This window comes from Sabethes cyaneus, chromosome 2 (assembly GCF_943734655.1).
Source record: "Sabethes cyaneus chromosome 2, idSabCyanKW18_F2, whole genome shotgun sequence".
Taxonomy (NCBI): domain Eukaryota; kingdom Metazoa; phylum Arthropoda; class Insecta; order Diptera; family Culicidae; genus Sabethes; species Sabethes cyaneus.
The window spans coordinates 64,251,920-64,277,869 of record NC_071354.1 but is presented as its reverse complement, the minus strand read 5'-3'; the positions used below and the strand labels follow the sequence as shown (position 1 = coordinate 64,277,869).

Here is a 25,950-nt window from a genome sequence, read left to right as displayed (position 1 = left end):
TATTTGAATAACCCAAAAAAAAAAATCATTTTGTTGCTTTTGTTATTTGTCATGGAATAACAAAATCATCATTTTACAATGTGGCTCTGTTCAAAATTTAAAATGAAATTTCAAAACCCGGAACACTTTCGAAACAACAACAAACCAAAACAAAAAAAAACAAACACCAACAGCTCCTCCAGCTGGGGCCACAGTGAACCCCACTACAGTGTCAACCACAGCCGGTGCGCAGAATGTGGCTACCAGCGCTCTCGGGGTGGTCCCGGCAACGCCGCCAGCTCCACCAGACCTGCCCGTGTTCACCTGTCCGAGGCGACCGAATCTGGGCCGCGAGGGTCGACCGATCGTGCTCCGTGCCAATCACTTTCAAATTACGATGCCCCGTGGGTTCGTTCATCATTACGATATCAACATCCAGCCGGACAAGTGCCCTCGGAAGGTGAATCGGGAGATCATCGAGACGATGGTTCACGCTTACAGCAAGATGTTCGGCGCTCTGAAGCCCGTCTTCGACGGTCGCAATAATCTCTATACCCGAGATCCGCTGCCAATCGGGAATGATCGCGTGGAGCTGGAAGTGACCCTACCCGGTGAGGGCAAAGATCGCGTTTTCCGCGTCACCATCAAGTGGGTGGCTCAGGTTTCACTGTTCAATTTGGAGGAAGCTCTCGAGGGTCGCACACGGCAGATTCCGTACGATGCCATTCTGGCGCTCGATGTGGTGATGCGCCATTTGCCGAGTATGACCTACACACCAGTTGGTAGAAGTTTCTTCAGTTCACCGGATGGGTGAGTTCTGCGTGGTTTCGGTTTATAGCGATTGCCATTTTTAATTGTTATTGCTATCGTTTTAGCTATTATCATCCCTTGGGAGGCGGTCGTGAAGTGTGGTTTGGTTTTCATCAGAGCGTGCGTCCTTCACAGTGGAAAATGATGCTGAACATCGATGGTGAGTAGAATAACGATATTTGTTGATTTGTTCGTACCGTTTTGCAGTTTGGTTAATGGGAAGGATTTTTTTAAATTCAAATAATGTTTTCTGCAATCTGTTTGCAGGGTTTGATTGAGTACATTTTGTAAAACAATCTATAATTATACACAGATTATTCATTCTAGAGAGAAAAACTTCTTGCTCTGTAGATAAAGTGGATTATTTAAACGTAAACCATGAATTCTTGGTGTTATCTCTAATTACGCCACATAAGAAAGTGAAGTTGGCAGCTTTAATCTAATGCTAAGCGTCAGTGCCTGAATCATCAGTGGCAGACAGATGAAGACGGAGTATAAAGCCAAATAAAAAATAATGCCTCTTATCGGAATTCGGTTCAGCAATTCCATCTTAAGTTGGTCGAGGCGCAGAATCAGAGCGAGACCACCAGTTGAGAATTTCAACAAACGACGCTTTCTAAAATACCAGGATTTCTGCTTTCAGAATCCCGAAGATTTCTATTTCATAGTAAATGTGATTCCTTTTCTGAATTATAGGTATCCCGGGGATTCCAACTTTGGGGTTTCATATAAATATTGCCAGTTCTATAAGCAAGCCATTCTGTGCGAATATTCTGCAATATTCCTTCACGCGAATCCTATGCGAGGAGCCCCATAGTCTCTCTTCGTCTTTCTGGTTAACGCATTCCTAGTACGTTCTCAGGTGTTATTACATCCTCAACTATAAATAGTAAAAAGATCCTTCAGCAATGCAACGCTTTCGAATAACTCACGGTCGGGACGCGCAGCCAATGATTTCCAGGCATTTGAATGCGGTAGGAAATTTGGTACCACGCCAAGATAAATCGAAAGGTGATTTTGCTTAAGAAATTATATGATAAGCCCGATCAAACAACCAGAGGAACGCGTCGAGGGCAAAATCGGATGTGTATGGATGCAAAGAGGGATCAGCAGAAACCGGTCCATTATCTATCAACTATTATTTATCTTGATAGACGAAAAATTCAAAACATGCACTGGCATTGAAAAGGTATTAAAAATAGATTTATTTCTTTATTAGGATCGAAGGAGAAAGCTTTTTTCCATCTCGAATTTCATTTGCTGCCAGAAAGGTTGCGAAAAAGTAGTCGCCAGCGATAAACAATGTTTTGGATAACATATTAATTGATACACGTAATTTTTCACAAGGACCGAACAGTCAGAGACTCTTCAGCTCTCCATGTTCATGCAAATGCCCTTTGGACAAATCTGTTTAGCCTGTGTTGGTTGCTGGCGTCATTTAGCTAGGTCATCGTTAAGAAATCTTTCTTTGAAATTCATTTATGTCGATGTAATAATCAAAAGAGAGTTTTGAACTTAAAATTGAATTTGAAATATTAGTTAAAATTGGACATGAAAGTGGCCTAAAAAAGGAGGGAGTTAAATTGGACTTGAAATTAGACGTGAAATCTGAGGTAAAATTGAATCTCTAGTGGACATAAAATAGGAGATTGTGATTAATAAGACAGCTACAAAAGGCGGTATTTAGGCGGAACTTATCAAAATGTGCTCTGATAAGCTGGTCATGGTTTGGAATACGAAGCAACTACGGAGTGGAAGGATGAGGTTATCTGTTCTATCGACAAGAAAGGTGACAAAGGTGAGTTAGGGGAAGTACCGTGCGATCATTATCCTGAATGCCGACTACAAGGTGCTTTTTCATGCCGAGTGTCGCCACGGGTGAATATCATCAAGCCAGTTTCATGGAAGAGCGACCTTTAGTGGATCAAATCTACCCGCCTCCGAACTTGCGGAATTGTCGCAAGTTTTGATTCCGCGTATCGCCCAGTCATCGACTTAAAAGCCATAGTGTAAACACCGACAAGAGCTATGGAAAATTATGGACGAAAACCGCTTTTTGGGAAAGTTGATCAGATTAATCATTGCTGCGATGGATGGGATGCCATGCTGTCTGAGAATTTCGGGAGGATTTCTCAGACACATTCGAATCTAGCAGGGGACTTCGACAAGACGATGGTCTTTTCTGTCTGTTTTTCAATAAGACGCGTTGATGGCGGGTGCAGCGACCGAAATGGTTAGCACAGGTCGAGCAAGATCTGATGGGCACTGGATGCTCACGAGACTGGAGACTGGATTCTTGTTTGTGGCGTAGCACTAATTAGCTCTACCTACAAAGTATTCTTGAGTATTTCGGTCCGTCATCTATTACCGGTAGCAACAAAATTTGTATAGAAATACCAAGTGAAAGGTTTCTTCAACTACACCATCATAAATGTGCATTGTCCACACGAAGGTAGACCCGACGACGAGAAGGAAACGTTCTATGCGCAGCTGGAGGCAACGTACAACAGCTGCTCGCCACGGGACATCCAGTCCCGTAACCAGACCAGTGATCGGGCCCCATAGTCTGTAAACCGACACGAACGATAATGGCCAGCAATGCATCAAATTTGCAGTATACCGAGGCTTAGTGATCAGAAGCACATTCTTTCCTCGCAAAGATATCCATAAAGCTACTTGAAAATCACCTGACCAACGAACCTTGAACCACAGACAAACAGACGAGACACTCGCGTTAACTCCATCGTCCATTAAAAAACAACTTATTTTTCAAAAAAAGCATGTTTCGCAACATGGCCACACCGCGGCGCTCGAGTGTTGTTACGAGTTTTCAGAATAAAACCATACAAATGTAAAAAACCTACAGTATAAAACCCTCCAAATGTAAAAAACCTACAGTATAAAACCCTGCAAATGCAAGCTACTCCGCAATATGCATAACAGAGGGTGTTAGTGTGCAAGCAAAATGTGTAGGACGATGGTTTTTGGAGGATTTTCTTCTATGTGTCATGCCAGTTCGTCAGTGCTTGAACCAAATCGACCCTATTTTCATCGAGGGCCGGTTTTTCTCGAACATCATCAACGTACGCTCCGTACGGGCTGCTGACAAAGCTACCCTGTAATTAGACAACCCGCGAGTTACCGAAAACTACGTGCGAAGGCTGAATGAATTTCAGCTGTCCTCTGTGCAGCTAGATGCTTCGACCCTCGAAAACGCATGGGCCGTCAATGAGGCCGCAACCGCGGTCCTAGGTGAGGAAACCTCGAGGGCATGAAATGATTCGTTTGACAGGAAATGCCAACAACCGATGGAGAGGAAAAAAGACCTGGGAAAAGCTATCCAAGTATATCCTCGAAGAAGAATTTGGCCAAGGAGGAAAAAGCACCAGAAGGAGGACAGAGATCGTGAGGACCGGGATAATGACACTCGCAAGTTTTACGAGAAGGTGAACCAAACTCGTAAGGGCTACACTCCGAGACCTGACATGTGTAGGGACAAGGGAGGGTATCTAATTACAAATGAGCGCGAGGTGGCTTACAGGTGAAAGTAGTTCTTCGATGAGCATCTCAACGACGAAATAACAGAACAAGACGTTAACCTAGAAGTTAACCTAGGAGTGCTTACAAACTATATCAGCATTCCGGTTTTCGATCTCGAAGAGATCCGGCGAGAAATTGGTCAGCTGAAGAATAATAGAACCGCCGGAAAGAACTCTACAAAAATGGCCATGAACCGACACTTCGGATTTGGGGTGGGTGGGTAGAGGGTAACTACTGGAAGAGTGGATGGAAGGTGTGGTCGGTCCCATATACAAAAAGGCGATCGGCTAGATTGTAATTACTGCGGCATTACGCTGGTCAACACCGCCTACAAATTGCTCTCCCAGATATTGTTGCGTCGATTATCCCCAATAGCAAGAGAATTCGTAGGGTAATACCAGACGGGCTTTATGGGGGACCGTGCTACTACGGATCAAATTTTTACTCTTACAAATCTATCAGAAATGGCGGGAGTACAAAGTGCACACGTATCATATTGTGGATTTCAGAGCAGCATACGATGCAGTTGAACGCGAACAGCTATGGCAGATAATGCACGAGTACAGTTTTCCGGATAAACTCCGGATCTACCCTAAAGCGAGCGATGTGCTTTGTGCGCTAATCCGGCGAGCGGGCATCGAAACGATAGGAACGAATTTCAGCAAGAGTTGACGACTTCTAACCTTCGCAGACGACCTCGACATCATTATTAGAAACCTTGGAACGGCGGAGGCAATCTACGTCAGACTAAAAACGAGGGCTAGGAGGATAGGGTTACAAACCATTGCGTCGAAAACCAAACATATGGTAGGGCCTAAGAGAAAACAACGTTTGCCTCACCCACGGACAGTGACTATTGACGGCGATGTACTAGAAGTGGATGATGAATTCGTATATTTTGCTCGTATCCCCCTTAATCTAAAAAAGTCAAAAGTTAGACATCGCTTACTATAATGAGAATAAAAAAATAACTTTTGTGTTAGGAAATATAGACATAGGGTTATTGATCGTGGTTCGGCCTATGCAAAAACTGATCCTGGTTCGGCCCATCAGCTTAATCATCGATAATTCATTGAATATCTACAGATTTAAAGGTAAAATAATTTTATAAGCAGCTTATAATGTTTTCCTATGCATTCCCTTTATTTATTTGCCATAAAAATTAATGTAGCTAGCTCAAATAATTACATTTATAACATATGTAAAAGCGGTTTCCAATGTCGCCATCACAGCTGTCTTTTTAAACATCTAGAAAGTGTTTTAGTCTGTGAAGTATAGGTTGAAAACAATTTTAAAACATAGATTCATCTATATTCTTCCATTATTGGAACGTTTTATTCCAAACAAAAAGCGAGATTACGACCTATTGAGAAAATACGATATTAATTTTTTGATCTTAGTTCGGCCTACAAATGATCGTGGTTCGGCCTATCAGCTTCACTAAATCACCGCTAGTGGCGCCGCGCTTCGCCCACGTTTTACCCATTTCTGGCTGCACGTACCACTTGTGTTAAATCTAAATGTTGTGTTTTATTCCATATTTTATTATTTTATGCATTTCAGAAACAAAATTATTATCTTCCTAAAATTGAGTTTTTCTTTTAGCAATAAATATGAGGGTATTTTTTACCAAAGAAGCGTACAAACTGGGTTGTAATGTTTTAGAATTTTATGCAACCTTATACGCGGTTTCAGGGCTTGTGAATGAAACAATATTTAAAAATTCACCAATCCAGAAAAATACTATCTGGAAAAAAAGTTTCCACAAAAATTTCATGATTGTGGGAACTCTAACGAAAAATCAATAAAAGTAGTATTACGAATTAATTGGAAATGAATTCCTTTCAGTTCTACTAATTTGACTTACGTCACTTATACGCGTTTTTCGGTTACGACTTGCAACCTTCATCAGCGTGGCAAATTTCTGCAGAAATTATAGTAGAACTAAAAAGAATTCGTTTCCAATTAGTTCGCGATATTTCGTGAGTTCTACTAAGACGCTCGTAAATAATTTTTAATAAAAGTATGCTTTACCTTTTGAATTGTTTTTAAAAGTATGTCGGTTTGCCAATTTCTATTCTTTTAACGATAGGAATTTAGCATTATTTGTTGTCCCTGAATTAGGTAAAAAACCAACGACTAACGTCGGTATATGACCGGTTATTTGTTAACACAGTTGTGATTTTAAAAGCAGCTATTTTCAGTGATGTATTGGACAATATTCTGAAATTAAATGTAAATTCTGTCTTTTTTCAAAGGTATCTGTTAGAATACAGGACAATTACGAGGCTAGTGCTTCGATCTATTGAGTTTTACAGCCTCTTCCAGTCGAAATTACGACATGCAACGCCTGGATTGTTAGATCAGCGTTGTACCTTGAGGTCAACTGGGAGGAGAAAGTTAAAAACTATATCTAAATTAATCTTTTATGAAATAACCACATTATTATCTATGTACAAGCTTATTTAACACTGCTAGGTAGATAAAGTGAAAAAAGATACTATATTTAGCAACAAAAATACATCTGTACTATTTGTAATGCTTCCGAAGAAAGTAAAAAATTGTCTAAATTTATATAACCCGAAATAGTTAGAATATTGACCATGTACAAGCTCATTTAACACTGCTAGGTAGATAAATTGAAGTAAGATACTATATTAGGAACCAAAAATAGGCTTTTACCATTTCTGATTGATTAATATATAAAAACATTTGTTTTGGAAACTTTATATCGCAATAGGCCGAACCAAGATATACGTATATAGATATACGTGCATTAGTCCATGGGTGCTATGTGAAACAATGAGAATAGGCCGAACCACGATCAATCACCCTAGTTTCTTCGGCAAAGTTGTAAACAATATAAAAACAAGCAACTTTTTTGAAGAAATAAATTTTATATCTTTATAGAGTGCTGAACTGTAGGGAATTATCTTTAAAATTTCTTTCAAAATTGGTTTTTCGTATTTAACTTTTCTTAGTTGCGTTTTACTAGAAAATATTGTTCTAGGCAATTATCGAAGCACTCAAAACACACGTTTTTGCAGAAGACCGCAAATCTTCTGGACCTTTACTTGCTCAGTTATCGCATATTCAAGCTCTAAATATCCATAGCTTCACGAGTTCATGGGGTAAAATGGGGCATTTATCAAATCAGCGCTTACTTTTAAGGCTTAAGTCGAGTACTATGAACTTGTATGGGTTTTGATTGTCCCTAGCTACCCAAATGTGAATACGGCATCCATACGTTTTATGTGTTTCGCATTCGCTAAAGGCTCGACACGTCCATTTTTTTTGTGTTAGAAGTTAGACACATGGTTTCTTCGGCAAAGGTAATCAACTTTGCTAAAGAAATGACATTTTTATCTATATCGAGTGCAGAGCTGTAGAGCATTTCGTTTGGAAATTCTTTAAAAATTAGTTTTTCATACTTAGCTTATGCTGGTTGCATTTTACAAGAATATATGATTCTAGGCGATTATTGAAGGACACAAAATACATGTTTTTGCAGAAGATTGCAAATCTCTAGGATCTTTCTTTACCAAGTTATCGCTTTTGGGTCGTGAAGTTAAACAAAAATAAAGCTTAAAAATAAAGCTTAAAAATAAAGCTCTGCACTCGATAGAGATAGAAATGTCATTTCTTTAGTAAAGCTGTTTGCCTTTATATTTTCTATAACTTTGCCGAAGAAACCATGTGTCTATCTACTAACACAAAAAAAATTGTATCGAGCCTTTAGCGAACGCGAAACACATAAAACGTATGCTTGCCGTACGTGGTGGTTAGGGTGGTTAGGGACAAGCGAAACCCATACAAGTTTATAGTACTCAACTTAAAGATGAAGCGCTGATTTGATAAACCCGTTTGCCCCATTTTGCCCCATGAGCTCGTGAAGCGATGGATATTTAAAGCTTGAATATGCGATAATTCAGCAAGTAAAGGTCCCAGAGATTTGCGGTCTTCTGCAAAAACGTGTGCAGAAACACTTCAGGCAGCGGACAGAAGGAAGAACTCAACAACTAGTTTACAAAGTTTTATAAAAAGCTGAACCAGTCTCAAAAGAGCTAGAAACCGAAAATCGATGTAGGGATAAGGAAGGAAACCTTCCTCACAAACGCGAAGCTACAGGTGAAAGCTGTTCTTCAATGAGCACCTGAATTGCGATATGTATAGCGGATGAAGGCGGTAGGGATGTAGGGACCTCCCAGTTAGCCTTGAGGTATAATGCTGGCCTAATAAGCCAGTCGTCGTATGTTCGAATCTCGGCTGGGAGAGGCTGTTAGAGTCAATGGGTTTGTACAAACCGGCCCTGCAATTGTCCTGTACTCTAACAGCTGGCTGCAAAATCTGTCGTATAAAAATAGAAGGTCAAGTTTCGATAACGGAATGTAGCACCTAGGTTTTGGTTTTAGGGATGTATGGATGCCTGCAGCGCTTAGTAGCATTCCGCGTCTCGAGAAGATCCGGCTAGAAATCGGACAGCTGAATTCTACAAGAGTGACCGAAAAGAAACGCCATTTGGAAGAACTCTGTAGGGAACCATTAGCAACGGCACGTTATAGAATAATCTCCAGGTTTTAGAGAGTAATTGAGGAATGGAAAGAAGTGATTTGTTCATCTGCAAAAAAAAGGCGAATGATTCGATTGCTTCGAACACCGCCAAAGCCGTCTAGGCGATGTTCTACCAGATCTTGTTTTGTCGTCTATCGTCAATATTAAGAGAATTCGTAGGACAATACCAGGCGAACTTTAGAAAGGCCCGTATACTACTACGGATCAGATATTTAAAAATATCGGGAATATAATGCGCATGGCTGACGCGGTTGCCTTTAGGTCCGCTTTAACACGTCATTGAGAGTGTCATCTGACGAACAAATATCGAAACGAAAGATGCGATTTTTAGTAAGGGTAATTCCTAGACTACGCTGATAACTTAATTACTAGAAACTTTGGGACGGTGAAGGTAATCAATGCGTCGAAAACTGAATATAGAATAGGTGAAGGCCTAAGAGAGAACAATGTTCGCCCCTTACGAATAATCATTATGGACGGCGATGAACTCAAGGTGGTTACTCATCAACCTGCTCATCATATGCATATTTAGGATCTCTGTTCGCCGCCGACAATTACATACGTAAGGAAATTCAACGACGCTTTCAAGGATGCATAGGAGTCGCGTTTATTTTGCTCTCTGCAAATTGTGTTGTTTATTAAAATAAAAACTCCATCGAACATCAAAAAACCCCCGCACGTTTTGATAGTATACCTCTAACTTGAATATGTAGATGTAGTGTGTCCTCTATGCTACATCAAGCCATAAATACAGAAAAATAGGCTGAACCAGAAAAAAAAACTAAAACATTCAAATGGATATAATTTTACACAATTTGATTCACAAGTCACATTCAATTTAGTAGGTGTTTAATGTCTACAACATCTGCGAAGTGTTCACAAAGTGGAAGGATCTTTGTGGTATAATAAATCTCTTCAAACTGCAAAATGGTTCACGAAACATTGCGCAATTTTGGCTTGTCAACTCTAAATAAATCACTCTATTCCCCTAGTGTCGGCCACTGCTTTCTACAAGGCACAACCGGTAATCGAGTTCATGTGCGAAGTGCTGGACATTAGGGATATCAATGAGCAGCGCAAACCGTTGACCGACTCTCAACGCGTGAAATTCACCAAGGAAATCAAGGGTCTCAAGATCGAGATCACCCATTGCGGTACAATGCGCCGTAAGTACCGCGTCTGCAATGTAACCCGTCGGCCCGCACAAATGCAATCGTAAGTAATTGTTTAGTTTGAGAAACCTCGAATGGATGGCTAACATAATTTTGTGTTTTTTATTTTTCAGTTTCCCGCTACAGCTGGAGAATGGCCAGACAGTCGAGTGCACCGTGGCGAAGTACTTCCTAGATAAGTACAAGATGAAGCTTCGCTATCCGCATCTACCGTGCCTTCAGGTCGGCCAGGAGCACAAGCATACTTACCTGCCGTTGGAGGTATGTAACATCGTAGCCGGTCAGCGCTGCATCAAAAAGCTGACTGATATGCAGACATCAACTATGATTAAGGCGACGGCCAGATCGGCTCCAGATCGGTAAGTGCCATTCATTGAAATTCTGCTTTTATGCTTCAATGTTGAACCTGGCGTGTGTTTTAGTGAACGCGAAATCAACAATCTCGTACGTCGGGCCGACTTCAATAACGATGCTTACGTGCAGGAGTTCGGTCTAGCCATTTCTAACAGCATGATGGAAGTTCGCGGTCGTGTGCTGCCTCCACCGAAGCTGCAATACGGAGGTCGTGTTTCCAGTATGAGCGGACAAGTAAGTCTATTTAAAGCCCCACCAGGCACAGTGTAGTGCATATTTACCTCCAATGAGTAGCATGTTTTTATTTTTGTCCACTACATTCGAAAAGGAGGTTGATTTGAGTCTGGATTGCGTTTTGCTCTCACATATCCTTGAAGTAAAACGAATGAATAACTAGGAAAAATGACGGTTTTGAATCTCATTTAGTGTAACTCAATATGCCAAACTCAGATCCCTCCTTCTCAGTATCACCCATTCGCGCCATCGCATGCACTTTCACTTTAGTTTGTAAGCATCCCCTAAAAACTTAGCAAGTGGCACGTTAAAATCAGCGAACAAGTTACCATCTGGTCCACAGAATAAGGTGAGCTTAGCATTACCAAACCAAGGGGTTTGGGACATGCGAGGCAAACAATTTTTCACCGGCGTCGAGATTCGCGTCTGGGCCATAGCGTGCTTTGCGCCCCAACGAACCGTCCGCGAGGATGCCCTGAGGAACTTCACCCAGCAGCTGCAGAAGATCTCCAACGACGCGGGTATGCCCATCATCGGCCAGCCATGCTTTTGCAAGTACGCAACCGGACCGGACCAGGTGGAGCCGATGTTTAGATATCTGAAGAACAGTTTCAATCAACTCCAGCTGGTGGTCGTTGTGTTGCCCGGAAAGACACCAGTTTATGGTAAGTCGAATTTTGCGACGGAAAAACACCAAATTAATTTTATGTTGATTTACAGCGGAGGTCAAACGCGTGGGTGATACCGTTCTTGGAATGGCTACTCAATGTGTCCAGGCCAAGAACGTTAATAAAACGTCACCACAAACTCTGTCTAATCTCTGTTTGAAGATCAACGTCAAGCTGGGCGGAATCAATTCGATCCTTGTGCCATCAATTAGACCAAAGGTACTCATGTTATATAAAGTTTTCTTTGTATTATATGATAATTTCCCGTAAATATCTTGTAGGTATTTGACGAACCGGTCATTTTCCTGGGTGCCGACGTGACTCATCCACCAGCTGGCGATAATAAGAAGCCTTCGATTGCCGCTGTGGTTGGTTCAATGGATGCGCATCCATCGCGTTACGCTGCAACAGTGCGTGTGCAGCAGCACCGCCAGGAAATCATCCAGGAGTTGAGCAGTATGGTTCGGGAGCTGTTGATTATGTTCTACAAATCGACCGGTGGTTTCAAGCCACATCGCATCATTCTCTACCGGGATGGCGTGTCGGAGGGCCAGTTTCCGCACGTTTTGCAGCATGAATTGACGGCGATCCGCGAGGCATGCATCAAGCTGGAGTCGGAATATAAACCGGGTATAACGTTCATCGTGGTGCAGAAGCGCCATCACACGCGGCTGTTCTGTGCGGACAAGAAAGAACAGAGCGGCAAGTCGGGCAACATCCCTGCCGGCACGACGGTGGACGTAGGAATCACGCATCCGACCGAGTTCGATTTCTACCTGTGCAGTCACCAGGGTATACAGGTGAGTCTTGTGCAAATTTTGCTTTATTGAATGAACAATGGGGCCGGAGAAAATCGTTTAAATTTTTTGGCCTGATGGAGGGCTAATCGTTGGTCCATTATTTGACTTTACTTGAACTAGCTTGGAAGAAACAGGGAACAGTCCCACAGAGAAATAATTAAGGACCATTAGTTTTCCTACAATGGCGTTTTTTGTAAGTCTGGCGGGATGTGAATTTTATGCGAATATCTCAACATTCAATTTTGTTGTATAATAGGCTATTAATATTAATAGCTTGTCAGGCGGTTGTCTTCTAGACATGATTTAATTATTTAACGGTTGAACGGTAAATTAAAATAAAATGTTTTTTGGGATACGCACCTTACCGATCAGTTTAACGCATATCAGGCCTTCTCTACCATTATGACCGTTCAAGAGAGCCACCTTCCTAACTCAGATAATATAAACCGCACTTTGGGTGGCAAATACAACTGGATCTGCAAATACGGACTACAGATATATATCCCACAGTAGCTCTGGGCATCTTATCTTCGACTCTATACTCCATCACCATGTTTGAAATTGCCAGTGTAGCCGCAAGAATTCTCGCCCTTCTTTCTCGTTCAGTGATATCCTACCATGCCATAAAAGTCTGAACCTTAGCCTTCAACTTCAAGCATTCTTTAGTCTATAGGAATATTAACGGAACTCACTTTCGTTAAGAGGAATCTGGAAATAGCCATCAATGTATCGCTTGTAAGCTACGCTTTTAATAATAGACTACAGTGAAAAATTGAAGTAGATTCTATGGGCAGCGTCTACAAGTTCATCACTACCTATCACTACCAACGACAAACTCCCAAATGTATCACACAGACCGCGATTAGTTTACGATCAGGCAGATTGAGTATCTCTCGAAGACGGAGAACTACGCAGCTCCGAACCAGCAAATATTGACGATTTCACGAGACTATTAAATAAGGCAGTTGAATTCGGACTTTCAAGCTACACATGAAGAGGCTCGAAGGAGACAAATGAGCTCCTCTCATAGACGGTAACCGTTTACGGTGACGAACTAGAAGTGGTAGATGAGTTCGTGTATTTGGGATAGCTGGTGATCGTGGATAACGACACTATTAAGAAGATCCGGCGGTGCATTGAAGCGGGAAGCCGGGCCTATTTCGTCGTTCGCTAAATAGTACGATCAAGAGGCATACGTCGCCGTACGAAATTGACAATGTACAAAACTCTTCTTAGACCGGTAGTTAGAACTTAGACTTGAAGCTTGAAGTGACAGTGCGATCAGAACGACTTCATCGGCACGAGGAACAGAGGGGCCCAACATTCATACCACCCACATTTTGGTAATAAACGTAGTTGTCGTGGTGAAGGTCACACAGGTTACTCTACAGTGGGTTGGACAATGATATACTGGTCAGCTGGGTAACCGATAGGTGCCTGGCCAGGAGTTTGAGATGGTCCTCTCGGTACACCTGCCATTCTGCTTACAAAATCGGTACAGCTCCTGGTTGTTGGCAGAAGAATCTAGACTAGGCTAAGCAGGCATGAGAGTTCCATAGTACTAAGCTCGGTGCATCACGGTGCGTTGTCTAACGATTCCGGTTATGTGCCCAAAAATCACATGCAGAGCATTGATTCAACCTGAGAAGCTGCGTTCGTCAAGTTCAAATGAAGACCAATGCCTGTTCCGCGGGAAAACGGAGGCCCAATCCACGGAGACGGACATCGACTGAGTACAATGCTCTGCATGTGTGTTTTGGACTCGTTGCCGGAACCATTCATTAAAAGGCGTACTAAGAAATCCGGCGTAAAGAATGATGCGGGGTCTGATCAAGGAGCTGGTTTCACTAAGGATCCGTCCGAGCAGCAGTCGGGAGCAGGAAGAGCTGATGAGAGAGACCTTTGAAAAGCAAATGGAAGCACGGAAGGCGCAGCTCGCCAGGAAGAAGGCATTGTTGGAACTGAAAATGCAGCAAGATTGGGAGATGTGTGAGCAGGAGCTCCAGTTCCAGCATGAGATGGAAGAGTTACAACTGTATGTCTATGCGCTGAAGAATGACGCGGCTGCTGTTGCGGGCACAGTCGGTGGTGTTCTGGGCGAGAAACCGAAGCAGAAGGTGACAACTAAATCAGGACTGCGGCGTAACTTAACGGAGGTTCCCCAGTCATACAAGCAGGGTACATAAGGCAGCGAGGTATATAGTGATAGGAGTGCATACAGTATTGTATCCGAGAAGAATGCGAGAAGTAGCACTTATGGTAGCATCCGTATTACAAGACATGGGCCGGGACGCAGTGTAGGTCGAATATCAAGGGATCAGTTGGCCGCTCGGCAGGCGGTGTCACATAGTCTTCCTAAGTTCAGGGGGGAACCAGAAATTTGGTCCCTGTTCATTTGAAGGTTTGAGTATACGACAGAAGCTTGCGGATTTTCAAATCTAGATAATCTAAAGCGGTTACATGACTGCTTGATGGGTGATGCGCTCGAAGCAGTTAGGAGTCGGCTGATGATGCTGCATTCTGTTCCGGATGTGATTCAAGAGCTTGTTTGGCAAGCCGGAAAAGTTGCTCAAGACCTTGTTGGCGATGGCGAAGAATCCACCATCGCCAAGACCGAATCGTTTGGAAACATTCTTCCAGTTTGGGATTAAGGTCAAGCAACTGTGCGACCATCTCGAGGCCACCCGTCTACAAGATCATCTGAACAACCCGATGCTGGTGCTGGAGTTAGTTGACAAACTACCACCATCTTACAAGCTCGATTGGGTGTGGTATAAGTGCAACAAGGTAGAGAATCCGTGGCGAATGTTTACGAATTTTATAAATAAAATTGTGTTCGGGGTTGCGGAGTTCGCAGGGCTGTCGATCAGCGAATCTAGCCATTCTGGAAAGGGAAACCCTAAAAACAGAGAGTTTGTGCATGTTTACGAATCGGAGCAGAGCTGGAATGATGGATTTCGAAGGGGATCTGCAAGCGGTCGGGTCATCTTATAAAGTTTTGTGATTAGTTTAGGAGAATGAATATTGCGGAGCGTTTGCACGAAGTCGAGAAGCAGGGGCTAAGCGACAGTAACGGACGTTGCATAGGTCAACCAATTGACCTTCTAGCCTAGCGGCAGGTCGACAGGTGAAAGGTTAAAAATATGGAGCAAATCAGCGAATGGATTGTAAAAAGAAGAATCATATTTGCTGAAGGACTTCTTCTCAAGTGGCTAGCCGTCCTAAGACAAAGTCTGTTATACAAGTCAAATTAACTAATGTTTATTTGAGCGTCTTAGTAGAATACCTGAAACGATAAAAAAGATCTTTTTTATCGTGTTATACAAGGTTTTTCCAGTTCGCTCGGTTTTGGACTACCGTTTTCTATTTCCTCGGACACCGAGTATTCCTGCATTCCTGGTCGTCTTGCTCATATCTGATTTAAAGCAAACACCATCTTTGCAGGGTAGTTGTTCGGCATTCTTGCAACACGCCCTGCCCATTGTATCCGTCCAGCTTTAGCCACCTTTTGGATACTGGGTTCGCAATAGAGCTGTGGGAGTTCATGGTTCATCCTCCGCCTCCATACTTCGTTCTCCTGTACGCCGCCGATGATCGTTCTTACACATTTAAAAAAAAGCACCGAATTCGGTAAAATATTGCCGAAATAACCATAGCTGACCGTTCGGCACATTTTTTTGTTACCAACCATTAAGGATCCGTGAATGTCGATATGCACCATCGACATTTTTACCGAACGTTCGGCTGTTGAAATTTCGGTCAATTTTACCGAATTTTTTAGGTGTGTAGTACACCTCTTTCGAGAACCCCGAACACTCGCAGGTCCTCCTCGAGCATCGTCCATGTTTCATACTCGTAGAGAACAACCGGTCTAATGAGCGTCTTGTGCAGGGTACACTTTGTACGGGGGCTTGCTCTGCTCGACCGCAATTGCTTGTGAAGCCCACAGTAAGCACGACTATTTGCAGAAGAAAGTAGAGTTTATAAACTCCGTTCTCTACAGCCGCACGCTGGATCGGAACGATTATTAGGTGCGATTTGACTGAGGTGGAACGAACTGGAAGCTCATGTTATAGTGTCCTTAGTCTGATACTGAAGAGACAACACTACTCACAGGAAACTGTGATACCATTCGCGACAAAGCCGGGTCCGAGTCGATCGGCTGGAAATTCGTTACTAGATTTAGTCTAATTTTCGAAGAAGCGGACGAAATTAGGGTCTCTGGAGCGGTTTAAATTGTTTTTGTACCATTTTCAATTTTTTCACAGGATCATGTAGTGAATTCTACAGGACCATGTAGATGGCATTTCAGAAAATTACTTTCTCGGATCCAACTTCCCAGCTCTAAGTGCAAAATGTTGTATGTTCGAATCGCAGCTTGGAAAGCCTGTTTTAGCCAAGAGGGACGTAGCATTAGACGCGCAATTTTCTTGTACTCTAGAGCTAGAATCTCTAGAAAATGTGTATGAAAGTGCTATAGAATTGATTCATATTGACTACTTAGCATTTTTCTTTCGTCAGATAATGCCGAAATAGAGCTGAGTTCTTAGTTACTGGTTCTTAGTGGACTAGACTCAATAACATATTTTCGGCAGTTCATAAACAGTGCCTTAGTATTTTAGTACCTACGTCAATTAAGCGGTTTTGTCAAATATAACCTCATGTGTACCATAAATTACTGTCAGGGAACTCTAATCCAATTATTTTCTACAGTCGTCTCGATTCTACATTCCGATCGGGCCCATTCGGATTAGAAACCACCGATGTCAACCCCGTTGCCCGTTGATTAATTTGGAATAATCTAAATTTTCACCTTGTTTTTTCTTTCGCAGGGCACCAGTAGACCCTCGCACTATCACGTCCTGTGGGACGACAATCACTTCGAATCGGACGAACTGCAGTGCCTCACGTATCAGCTCTGTCACACGTACGTCCGGTGTACGCGTTCGGTTTCGATTCCAGCGCCTGCCTATTACGCCCATTTGGTTGCTTTCAGAGCAAGGTAAAACCGTTTTTTCGATATTCTTTGAAAAAATATACCCATATAATCCCGCGTTTTTGCATTTCACAGATACCACCTGGTCGAGAAAGAGCACGACTCCGGCGAAGGATCACACCAGAGCGGCTGTTCCGAGGATAGAACACCGGGCGCGATGGCTCGTGCAATTACCGTGCATGCCGATACCAAAAAAGTGATGTACTTTGCTTAAAGTATTTTTTTTACTTTCTATTCAGTTTTCGCGTTATTAACTTATGTAGAACCATTTGCTTTCTAATGACCTTTCGACTTTTGTGTACGATGTTCATCAATTGTATCATGAGTTGTTAGCATATTGACGAGAAAGCACTATTACGTTGTAGAGTTCAATCGTTTAACGGTAAGGACGTAGAGTTGCATAGTCAGCATTAGCAGTTTCAATTATTTAACAATTTTCAATGCACCATATTATTTTAATAATTTTCTCATATTAAGCTTTACAAGTGAGTGGAATGATGAAACCACAAACAAAGACGAATTATAATTATTATTATTATATTGCAAACGAGCAGTTGACAGCAAATTTGAGCAATAGCAATGCAACCTTCTTGACTATATAGGTTCGTTCAATTTAAATTTTCTATTTTGTTAATTGTTAAATATCTGTCGCCCTATGCCACATACGGGCAACTCGCCGTACGCAAATTATAGGTTATATTTACTTACATGTCTAGGTAGACTACAATAAGAAGACACCACAACAGACGCAAATACAAATAAGGTTTCTTTCGTAGCATAAGTTCACATTTTGCTCAAAGACGCGCATCTTATAGGTTTCGAATTGCTTTAATCCAAAAAAAAAAAGTTAGAGAATGCAAACCAATTTCAAAGCTTCCAATTTAGTTTTAAACTATTAGCGTACGAAACACAACTGTATGGTTGTCCGCACCCAGCTTTATATTATATTTAGCAGCCAGAATTAGCTTTTAAGTCAAGAGGCTTTCCAACATAAAGTGAAAAGAAAAAGTTAACACTTATCATCATTACTTAGCGTTTTAGCGATCACGATTATACGGTAGTACCTATGTTGTATTTTTTCCGTTTTTAACTAAATTGTGCAAAGAAGAAACTCTACCGAAAACACAAGGAACGAAACTATCTAATAAATTGTAATACTAGCAGCTTTAAAACCAAATCTCTTAAGAAAAAAAAATGGTATCTAATGAAGGAAACACTGTTTAGGGAACAATCTCAACTCCATACGCAATAGAATAAATTTTAGACATTCCTCAAGTCGGACAATCGCCATCACGGTCGAACAAAATAACCTCAACCTACGGTGGGAAAGAATATCGCAATTCTGTCGCGTTCGTTTATGTTAATGTTATCGTTTTTATTTTTCTTGTAATATCAAAACGCCGAAGCAAGCAAAGTACTCAACAAGCAGTTTAACTTATCGATGGTGAAACAATTGCGAAAAGGAAATAACAAGTAATCAAACAAGGGAATAATTTTATAAGTAGTTAAAATCTATTACTTTTCCTAACGTTGTTGTGTGCAAACAGCCAGCGAATCAACAGTGGAACTCAAATCTATTATTATTATTATTGATTTTTCTTTTCTGCTGGCAAGAGGAGAAAAGCCAAACCCAAGTGAGAGTCCGTGGGCGAACTTAAACTCCTTATAACAAGAAGATCATTCAGCAGCAAGCAAAGCAGCCAGGTTAAGCCACTAAACTTGAAATATGGGACTATTAATAATTATTCGATAGTGTGTAGATCTATAGTAGCGTAGCGATTGTTAGCTGTACGCTTTAAATAACTAGCTAGTAAGTCACTCCACAAAGCAAGGAAGAATTCTAATAGTTATAGGATAGCATACAACCACAACCAAGCAAAACAAATCTTCTTTCAGCAGCCAATCTCTCGATGTGTTATAATAGAATCCGAAGCAACTGAGCGCAATAGCGTCGATACATAATAACAAAAAAACATACACACACATTTACACCTAAACCACGATTACAGAAGCATAATATTAGCAGAATTCGAATGGTAACCATTTGAGCAAAAAAAAAGAAGGAACGATTGTAGGCAATTCATGTTAGGTACATAAGATTTTTAACAGAACAAACTTCGAACTATTTTAACCCGTGTGCCGAGATTGTGAGTGATCGTGAGTGATCGATGTGAAAGAATAATATGAACAGCACCCAACATCCTGATAGTAATAACATAACTATACACACCGACACCACCACCACCCGTCCCCGGGTGATACCGGGGGGCACTAAGCTTATGTGGGCAGGATTCGAAGTATGTAGCAAGATTGCAAAGGATGCAAAGAAAAGACACGTGAGCAGCATAATACATACAAACATGATGTGCGTGTGTGAATAGATAGGAGCGTTCTTGTTTTTTGCTATTTTCGGTGATTAAGCTACCGAGCGTAAAGAAGGGCCAACAGATGAAGAACAGCTATTTTCGGAGGATGGCAAAACTAACGTTGACTGATGCGATCTGCTTATGTTTTAGATGATCTCATACGGATTTTGATCGGTTAAAATGGATGGAAGTCACAGCATTACTTTACGTTACTTAGTTTGAACCCGCACCTAATTATTGTAAAAACTGTTGTCGAACAAAGAGCTTGAAATAGAATTTTGCAGTACTGATTGGGGGCCCTCTATAGTAGTGAGCGTTGTCAACAGAACTGCAACAAACTGGACCAATATTCTTTATTCCAAACATTTGAAAGAGGATGATATTCTGCATTCCGTCAGTATAATCAAGTGGCCATACAGTTTGATCGAAACGATTGCGATCGCCTCGATACTACATTCTTGATCAAACCCATTCTGGCCAGAATCCCTGTTCTGAATTCTAATCAGTTTGTGTTAAAGCATACAGTTTGATTAGAATTCCGAATAGAAGTATAATATAAGAATAGAATAGTAGAATCGAAGAGAATATTCACGAGCTCTCAGAATATAAAAGTAGTAATTCTTCAGTTATGAAGGGATCATTTACCTTGTATTGCAGTGGTTGGCAATTTCTCAATTAATTCGAAATATTTATATCCGGCTTTGTGGTGTAAATGGACGAACACACTCAACCGGAGTTTGAAAGTTGTGAATTTGGGCGACACTTTCACTAAGTCAATATTTTTAGCCTAACATCAAAAACTAGTTGTAGCCCGCGTGCATCGCCTCGCGTCTAATTGTGAATAAATCGAGGTACCCAACCTGATTTTCTGTAATTTAGACAAAAAACACTTGTTTGATAATCTAGATTCACTGTAACGGAGATAACCGGAATATATGACCTAGACGTCTAAATGTACCTCTAACGTTATGTAACATTATGAGATACAACTACGTTAATAATGCTTGCCTTGAATGCAATCTGGCATAATTTGTTTGAGTCTTCGCTTACATTTATATCCTAACTTGCTGCTGTCAACGGTGGTGTTGAGGTTTTAGCCAGGGTACAGACATCTGTACATCGTTGTATGATGAATATTGATATATTTTTACACCAATTTCTGACCCCTTTTTTCGGGCCCTCAGAAATCCCTGACCCGACTAAGAGAGTGAAGTGCTCGCACCAACTGTAGTTTAAGTGCACATATCAGTGCTTAGAAATCTCATATTCAATTTATGCCATTCGCCTGAATTAATGCCATATACTGCTCCTTTGCTGTTTCTAGTACAGATGAAATAAACTCAGCATTGCCAACCTGAAACTAACGATTCGAGCGAATCACTTGCGTTTATGTTCGTGTTTTCTACATTCATTCGTTCTCGACAATAGCGAATGAAATCAAATGTGAATCTTTCATTCATTTTGTGCTGCCGACAATGACAAACGAAATTACAATAATCGTAAACATTGCTCCGAAGTTTCAATTAATTTCCTTCAGCCAAGCTTTGGTTGATTTTAAAAAGCAAGCAGTTTAAAAATTAAACTTTGAGATTTCAATTATCAGTCAAGAGCAAGAAAATTGACTGACAGGTTAGTCGAGCAATCATTCAGCACTGCGATTCATGAATGAATTGTTTTGAAGGGTAGAAAATTGAGAAAGACAAACACTGTCAGCAGTTCAGTCCATGGGCGGACAGATAAAAGAATACTACCAGGGTTCATCCCTGGCACTGAATGCGTTTTATATTCGTCTTCATGCAGGGCTATCAATTTTTTCGAGCACTGGCACATATATTGTTTTCAGAGTTGTGTGAAACATTTAGAAAGTGAGCTGTGATTCTTGCTACGAAAACATAACTTTCTGTCAGGGGCCTGGTTTTCGTTACAGATGGAATAAGGCGCTTATTGTATTAGATTTTTCAGTTCATTCGATCGTCACATCACATTCACACGTTTACTCTTCGTTTACTCTTCTTCCCTGTGCATAGAACAAAACCGTATTGATAAACCATAAAACCATGAGACAAACTTTCCTTAAGACCTACGTTTATTCGCCGACTTCGCTGACCTCAGCTATGGCCGATGAAAAGACAGATTTCGGTATATTCTTCAGCCTTTTTTGCAATCAGCTGCTTGGTCACGAAATTATTGGAGTAGATCGTGGAGTAGATCTTCCGCTTGAGGTTCCCCCAAAATTTTTCTATCGGTCGCAACCGTGGTTAGTTGGTAGAGCTGGCGGCCCCTAGTAAAAAGCAAAACTGTGGGTTTAAACGTCTTTCTAAGACTTGACCCTTTTTTATCGACAGACTTCGCGGCCGGCTATTAGAGTACAGGACAGTTACGGGGCTAGTGCAAAAATCCTACTGACTCTATCTAGCAGCGTCGCCTAGCCGAAACTCGAACATACGACGACTGGCTTGATAGACCAGCATATGTACCTCGAAGCTAACTGGGCGGGCGGGCGGTCCCTAGTGCAATGTTTTTTTTTCAGCCGGTCCTTCTCCCAATGATCTCTTGGCATAATGAGCCCAGGTCAGGTTAGGTCAAAAGATAATATCCTCCTACGCCTGATACTTCTTGATGAAGGCGGCAGTTATCGGAATGCACTTCGTGCTGTGTAACTCCCTGTTCACCGAAAGCCCCGAAGGAAGGAACAGCTGCTAGGACATATCCTTCCCGGTGATCGTCAGCTTCAAAAGAACCTTAAAGATATATTTGACTTTGACAGCTTGAAGTAGATCTCTTTATCCATCATGATCACGACGCTGCGCTTCGCCGGAAAGATGTATTCTACCAGCACGTTCAGTCGCTCCTTCTGAGTGATTACCTGCTGCTCAGACCCGGTCGGCCATGACTAATGCTTCTGCATAACAATCTCCATGTTGGTATTTCTTCACCGTTCGACCGGTTGCTCCGACCCTCCGGTTCAAGGCGCCAAACGATAAGGCTACCTTGCTCTCGGTCTTCCTCTTCAGCTTCAGGTCTGAACCAGTCTTCCGTTCGGCGCTCTCGTCTTTCTCCAGAAGGGGTACGCCGTGTTCCTATGTTCTCCGGAATTCCTCCTACCCCGGAGAATCTTCATTCTCAAAAGGTGAATGTTTAGTGTAGATTGTGTTCTAGAGAAGTCATTGGACTATGTTCCTTTAAAAACGGCTCCTATACGGCTCGCGAAAAAATCGCATTCTAAGATCACAGTTCAGCGATAGTGCTGACAGTCGAGACGATTGTCTTCCAAGGCCTTAATTGTTGCTGGTTTAACCGTATAGACGAGGGGCCCTATTCTCACAGTCACCTTCACCTCACCTTACAGGCCCCTTTTGATTTATACAGTCACCCAGGTGACTCTCAGAATCGCAAATTGTCACCTCATCTAAAAAATTTACTTGAGGTGACTGTGAGAATAGGGTCCGAGATATTTTGGATAACTCCACAAATTGATAGTCTAGAGGCGTCAAATCATGCGATGTAGACGACCAACTTATAGGTAAAAAAAGAAATTAACTGCTCACTAATCGGCCTTTCAATTAGTCTATTGCTTTGCCTGCTACGTGGCCAATAACGCCGTCTTGTTGAAACAATGTATGAGCCAGGTCTAAAGCTTGAATTTAGAACAAAAGAAGTCCGTAATCATTGACCAATAGCGGTATCAATTTACCCTGATTCTTGATCAATAACTAATTCATTTCTTCGAATAGTTGGTTACAAACGAAGCACTATTCTCGTATTCGAATGAACAAAAGGAAGGGACTTTCGAACGTTTGAATTGAGTCGTACGAAAACAAGAATATAAATAGGCTATCTATCTGTATATCCAGCATGAAACAAAAAGCACAAATTGATACCATCTAGAGTGATCTAAAAGCAGTGTGTGATCATATTGTCCATAAATACTGTTGCGCAGAAAATTTCGTGACTCGGCGCATCGTGGAATTTTAGGGAATAGCTTACTTCTTATGTAGCATTGTAGCAGTTCTACGTGTGAGTTGGCACTTGTTTCTCTTGCCGGCTTACCAACTTCTCGGATGTTCCTCAAGGCGGGAACATGGGACCTCACCTGTTTGTGTTCGCTCGTTCGTTCGTTCTATAGATGATTGTATATGGTTTCAGAGGCTCTTGGTTATGTTTGTTAATTGGTGAGCAAAATTATCAGCATGCTAAAATGTCAAGTAGACTGGTCCACCGCATTGCTAGTCCGATCGTTTTCAACTACCAAATAAATGCACATGTAATCTCGAGGGTCAACCAAGTCAATGGTCCCGGGGCACTTCTTGATGCCAAACTGACTTTCGCACCAACACCGCACCACGGCAATATCGAAAGCTTCTCGACAGTTTGGCTTCATCGCTAAGATTGCTGGTGATTTCAGTGATCCTCGTTTGTTTGTAGACCCTATTATATTGCTCTCTAGTGCGTTCACTGATCGAAAATGCTTGCATAGTTTGATGCCCTAATCAACTGGTATGGAATATGCCTATTGAGTGGTTCCATTGTATAGACATTTGAATATATGTAATAATCATAAAATGGAAGCAGTTGTTAGCCTTATTATGGTATTGGGTAATTGGTTAATCAAAAATGTTGTTTTTTCGAGCTTATTTCAAAGCTAGTTATGCAAATGAGTTGGTTTTTGACGGTAAATGGACCCGACTTCAGCGGTAGCCCTCTTTAAATGGCTTGGCACTACTTTTGGCATAAGTGGATCGCATCAGCTTACAGATTATTATTTCAAGTTACAACACTTTCCAAACACGCTGTACTTCGTTTTTCTTCATCGGTGTTGCAAACAACAACAATTCCATATCGTGTAATATCTAAGTAAGGTTTCAATGTGCCAACTGGCAGCCAAATCATTTACTCGGAAAGTTCGCACCACTAGAAGAGCACCGTTTCCTTATTCTATGATAGTATAACATTATTACTGGCGTGGGTCCGGATTGTAGTTTGATAGACGTGATAACTTAACATACAGAAGCCCGAGCACTATCAACTACTAAATGACCCAATTAATTTATCATAAGTTGACACTCCTTGCAGCAGGAAAGCATCAGATAGAAAGCTATTTATTTCCCTTTATTCGAGATTTCGATCAGAACTAGGTTTGGTCACGAAACTCGACCAGAGAAAAAATATCCCAAACGAAAGCTAAGAATATTCGTCGCAAACTAAAAACGCTATTTAATAGAGTTTCACCTTTAGGAACTGTATTTCTGATCGGAATACAGAATGGACGTACTTTACTGATGATGGCCAGGATTATATTCTTAGTACGTAAGTTCGTATGTCTATAAAAAAAAATGAACATTATATAACGTAAACAAGACACGAAACAAAAACCGGGAAATTTCTATTCAATGTTAGATTGTACTTTTTTGTAGGTTATGATGAAACAAGCATCATCCAACAATTGTCCTTAACAAGTAACCCAGCAGCAAGGCAAAGTATAATTTATCTAGACTTAAGAGAAGAAGAAACGAATCAAAGATATCATACCGGCGCGACGACGTGGATGGAGCTTGAGAATCGTATCAAGATGAGTCTAACTACTAGGTTGAAAATTGACATACGATAGCTACAATACACACTACTACACACTAGACGTAATCATCAACAAACAAGGGATTTTTTGCTTCTAAACCTAGAATGTAAGTGTTGAATGGCTAGTGGAATGGACGGCATAATTACGCAAAACCGGATTGGCTGGCAGCAAAACGGCTGGAGTCCGCTAAACAGATAGTGATTGAGAAACCATATACATTGCAACTGAAAACTCAAATGAAATACAATAACTTATACTTGAAATTATTTTATCGGAAATATTTAGTTAAACTAATTTGTAAGTGCTAGAGAAATTCAGAAACAAAAATAAATTGAGCAAAGCAAGAATGGAACCAATTGAATCACAAACACCATTGAAGCCAATTGAACGTACGCATAATTGATTTTCATTAAAGCATTAATTGTAGACTAATAAATCCATTTATAACCCAACATGTTAATATGCGCCACCGATCACACACACACAAATGAAACAACATAGCAGGTTTCCTTTTTAAAATTATACCATCATTTAACGAAACAGTAAATTCGACTATTTGTCACGTACCCATGCATAGCTAGAGTCTAAAGTCATCAAAAAATTTCCAAACTGCTAATCTGTTAGTTCGATTTCATTTCGACATTAATTTAAAATTAAGCGGATATAATGATGAGAGCAAAAGCAAACAAAGAACAACATGGATTTTATGGAATCAGAAATATAGAATAAACTGTTTCAAGTTTAGAATAATTGTAAAGGAAGCACGTTTTCGGCTGCCCGGTGGTGAATATCACTTTACCTAAAAATAAAAAATAAGAAAACTTATCCAATTTAATTCTACTATGTGTAATTGGATACTATGTGTAATTCTACTATGTAAAATT

The 25,950-nt window shown here is 41.2% G+C and overlaps 1 protein-coding gene across 5 annotated transcripts in view; it reads left to right on the top strand.

Annotated features, from left to right (window-relative positions):
- Nucleotides 1-25,784, top strand: part of LOC128738173 (protein argonaute-2) — a 119,256-nt gene extending 93,472 nt beyond the window's left edge. For 4 of the 5 annotated variants that reach the window (XM_053833088.1, XM_053833089.1, XM_053833093.1 and 1 more), the window contains 10 exons: nucleotides 174-789; nucleotides 855-949; nucleotides 9,894-10,116; nucleotides 10,187-10,432; nucleotides 10,496-10,661; nucleotides 10,987-11,326; nucleotides 11,382-11,548; nucleotides 11,611-12,129; nucleotides 16,962-17,131; nucleotides 17,201-25,784. In XM_053833088.1, coding sequence (XP_053689063.1) covers nucleotides 174-789; nucleotides 855-949; nucleotides 9,894-10,116; nucleotides 10,187-10,432; nucleotides 10,496-10,661; nucleotides 10,987-11,326; nucleotides 11,382-11,548; nucleotides 11,611-12,129; nucleotides 16,962-17,131; nucleotides 17,201-17,339 — 2,681 coding nt within the window. In that variant the 3' untranslated portion in view covers nucleotides 17,340-25,784. The remainder of the gene's footprint in view (nucleotides 1-173; nucleotides 790-854; nucleotides 950-9,893; nucleotides 10,117-10,186; nucleotides 10,433-10,495; nucleotides 10,662-10,986; nucleotides 11,327-11,381; nucleotides 11,549-11,610; nucleotides 12,130-16,961; nucleotides 17,132-17,200) is intronic. The other variant, XM_053833090.1, reaches the window with a different exon arrangement.
- Nucleotides 25,785-25,950: the final 166 nt, after the last annotated feature.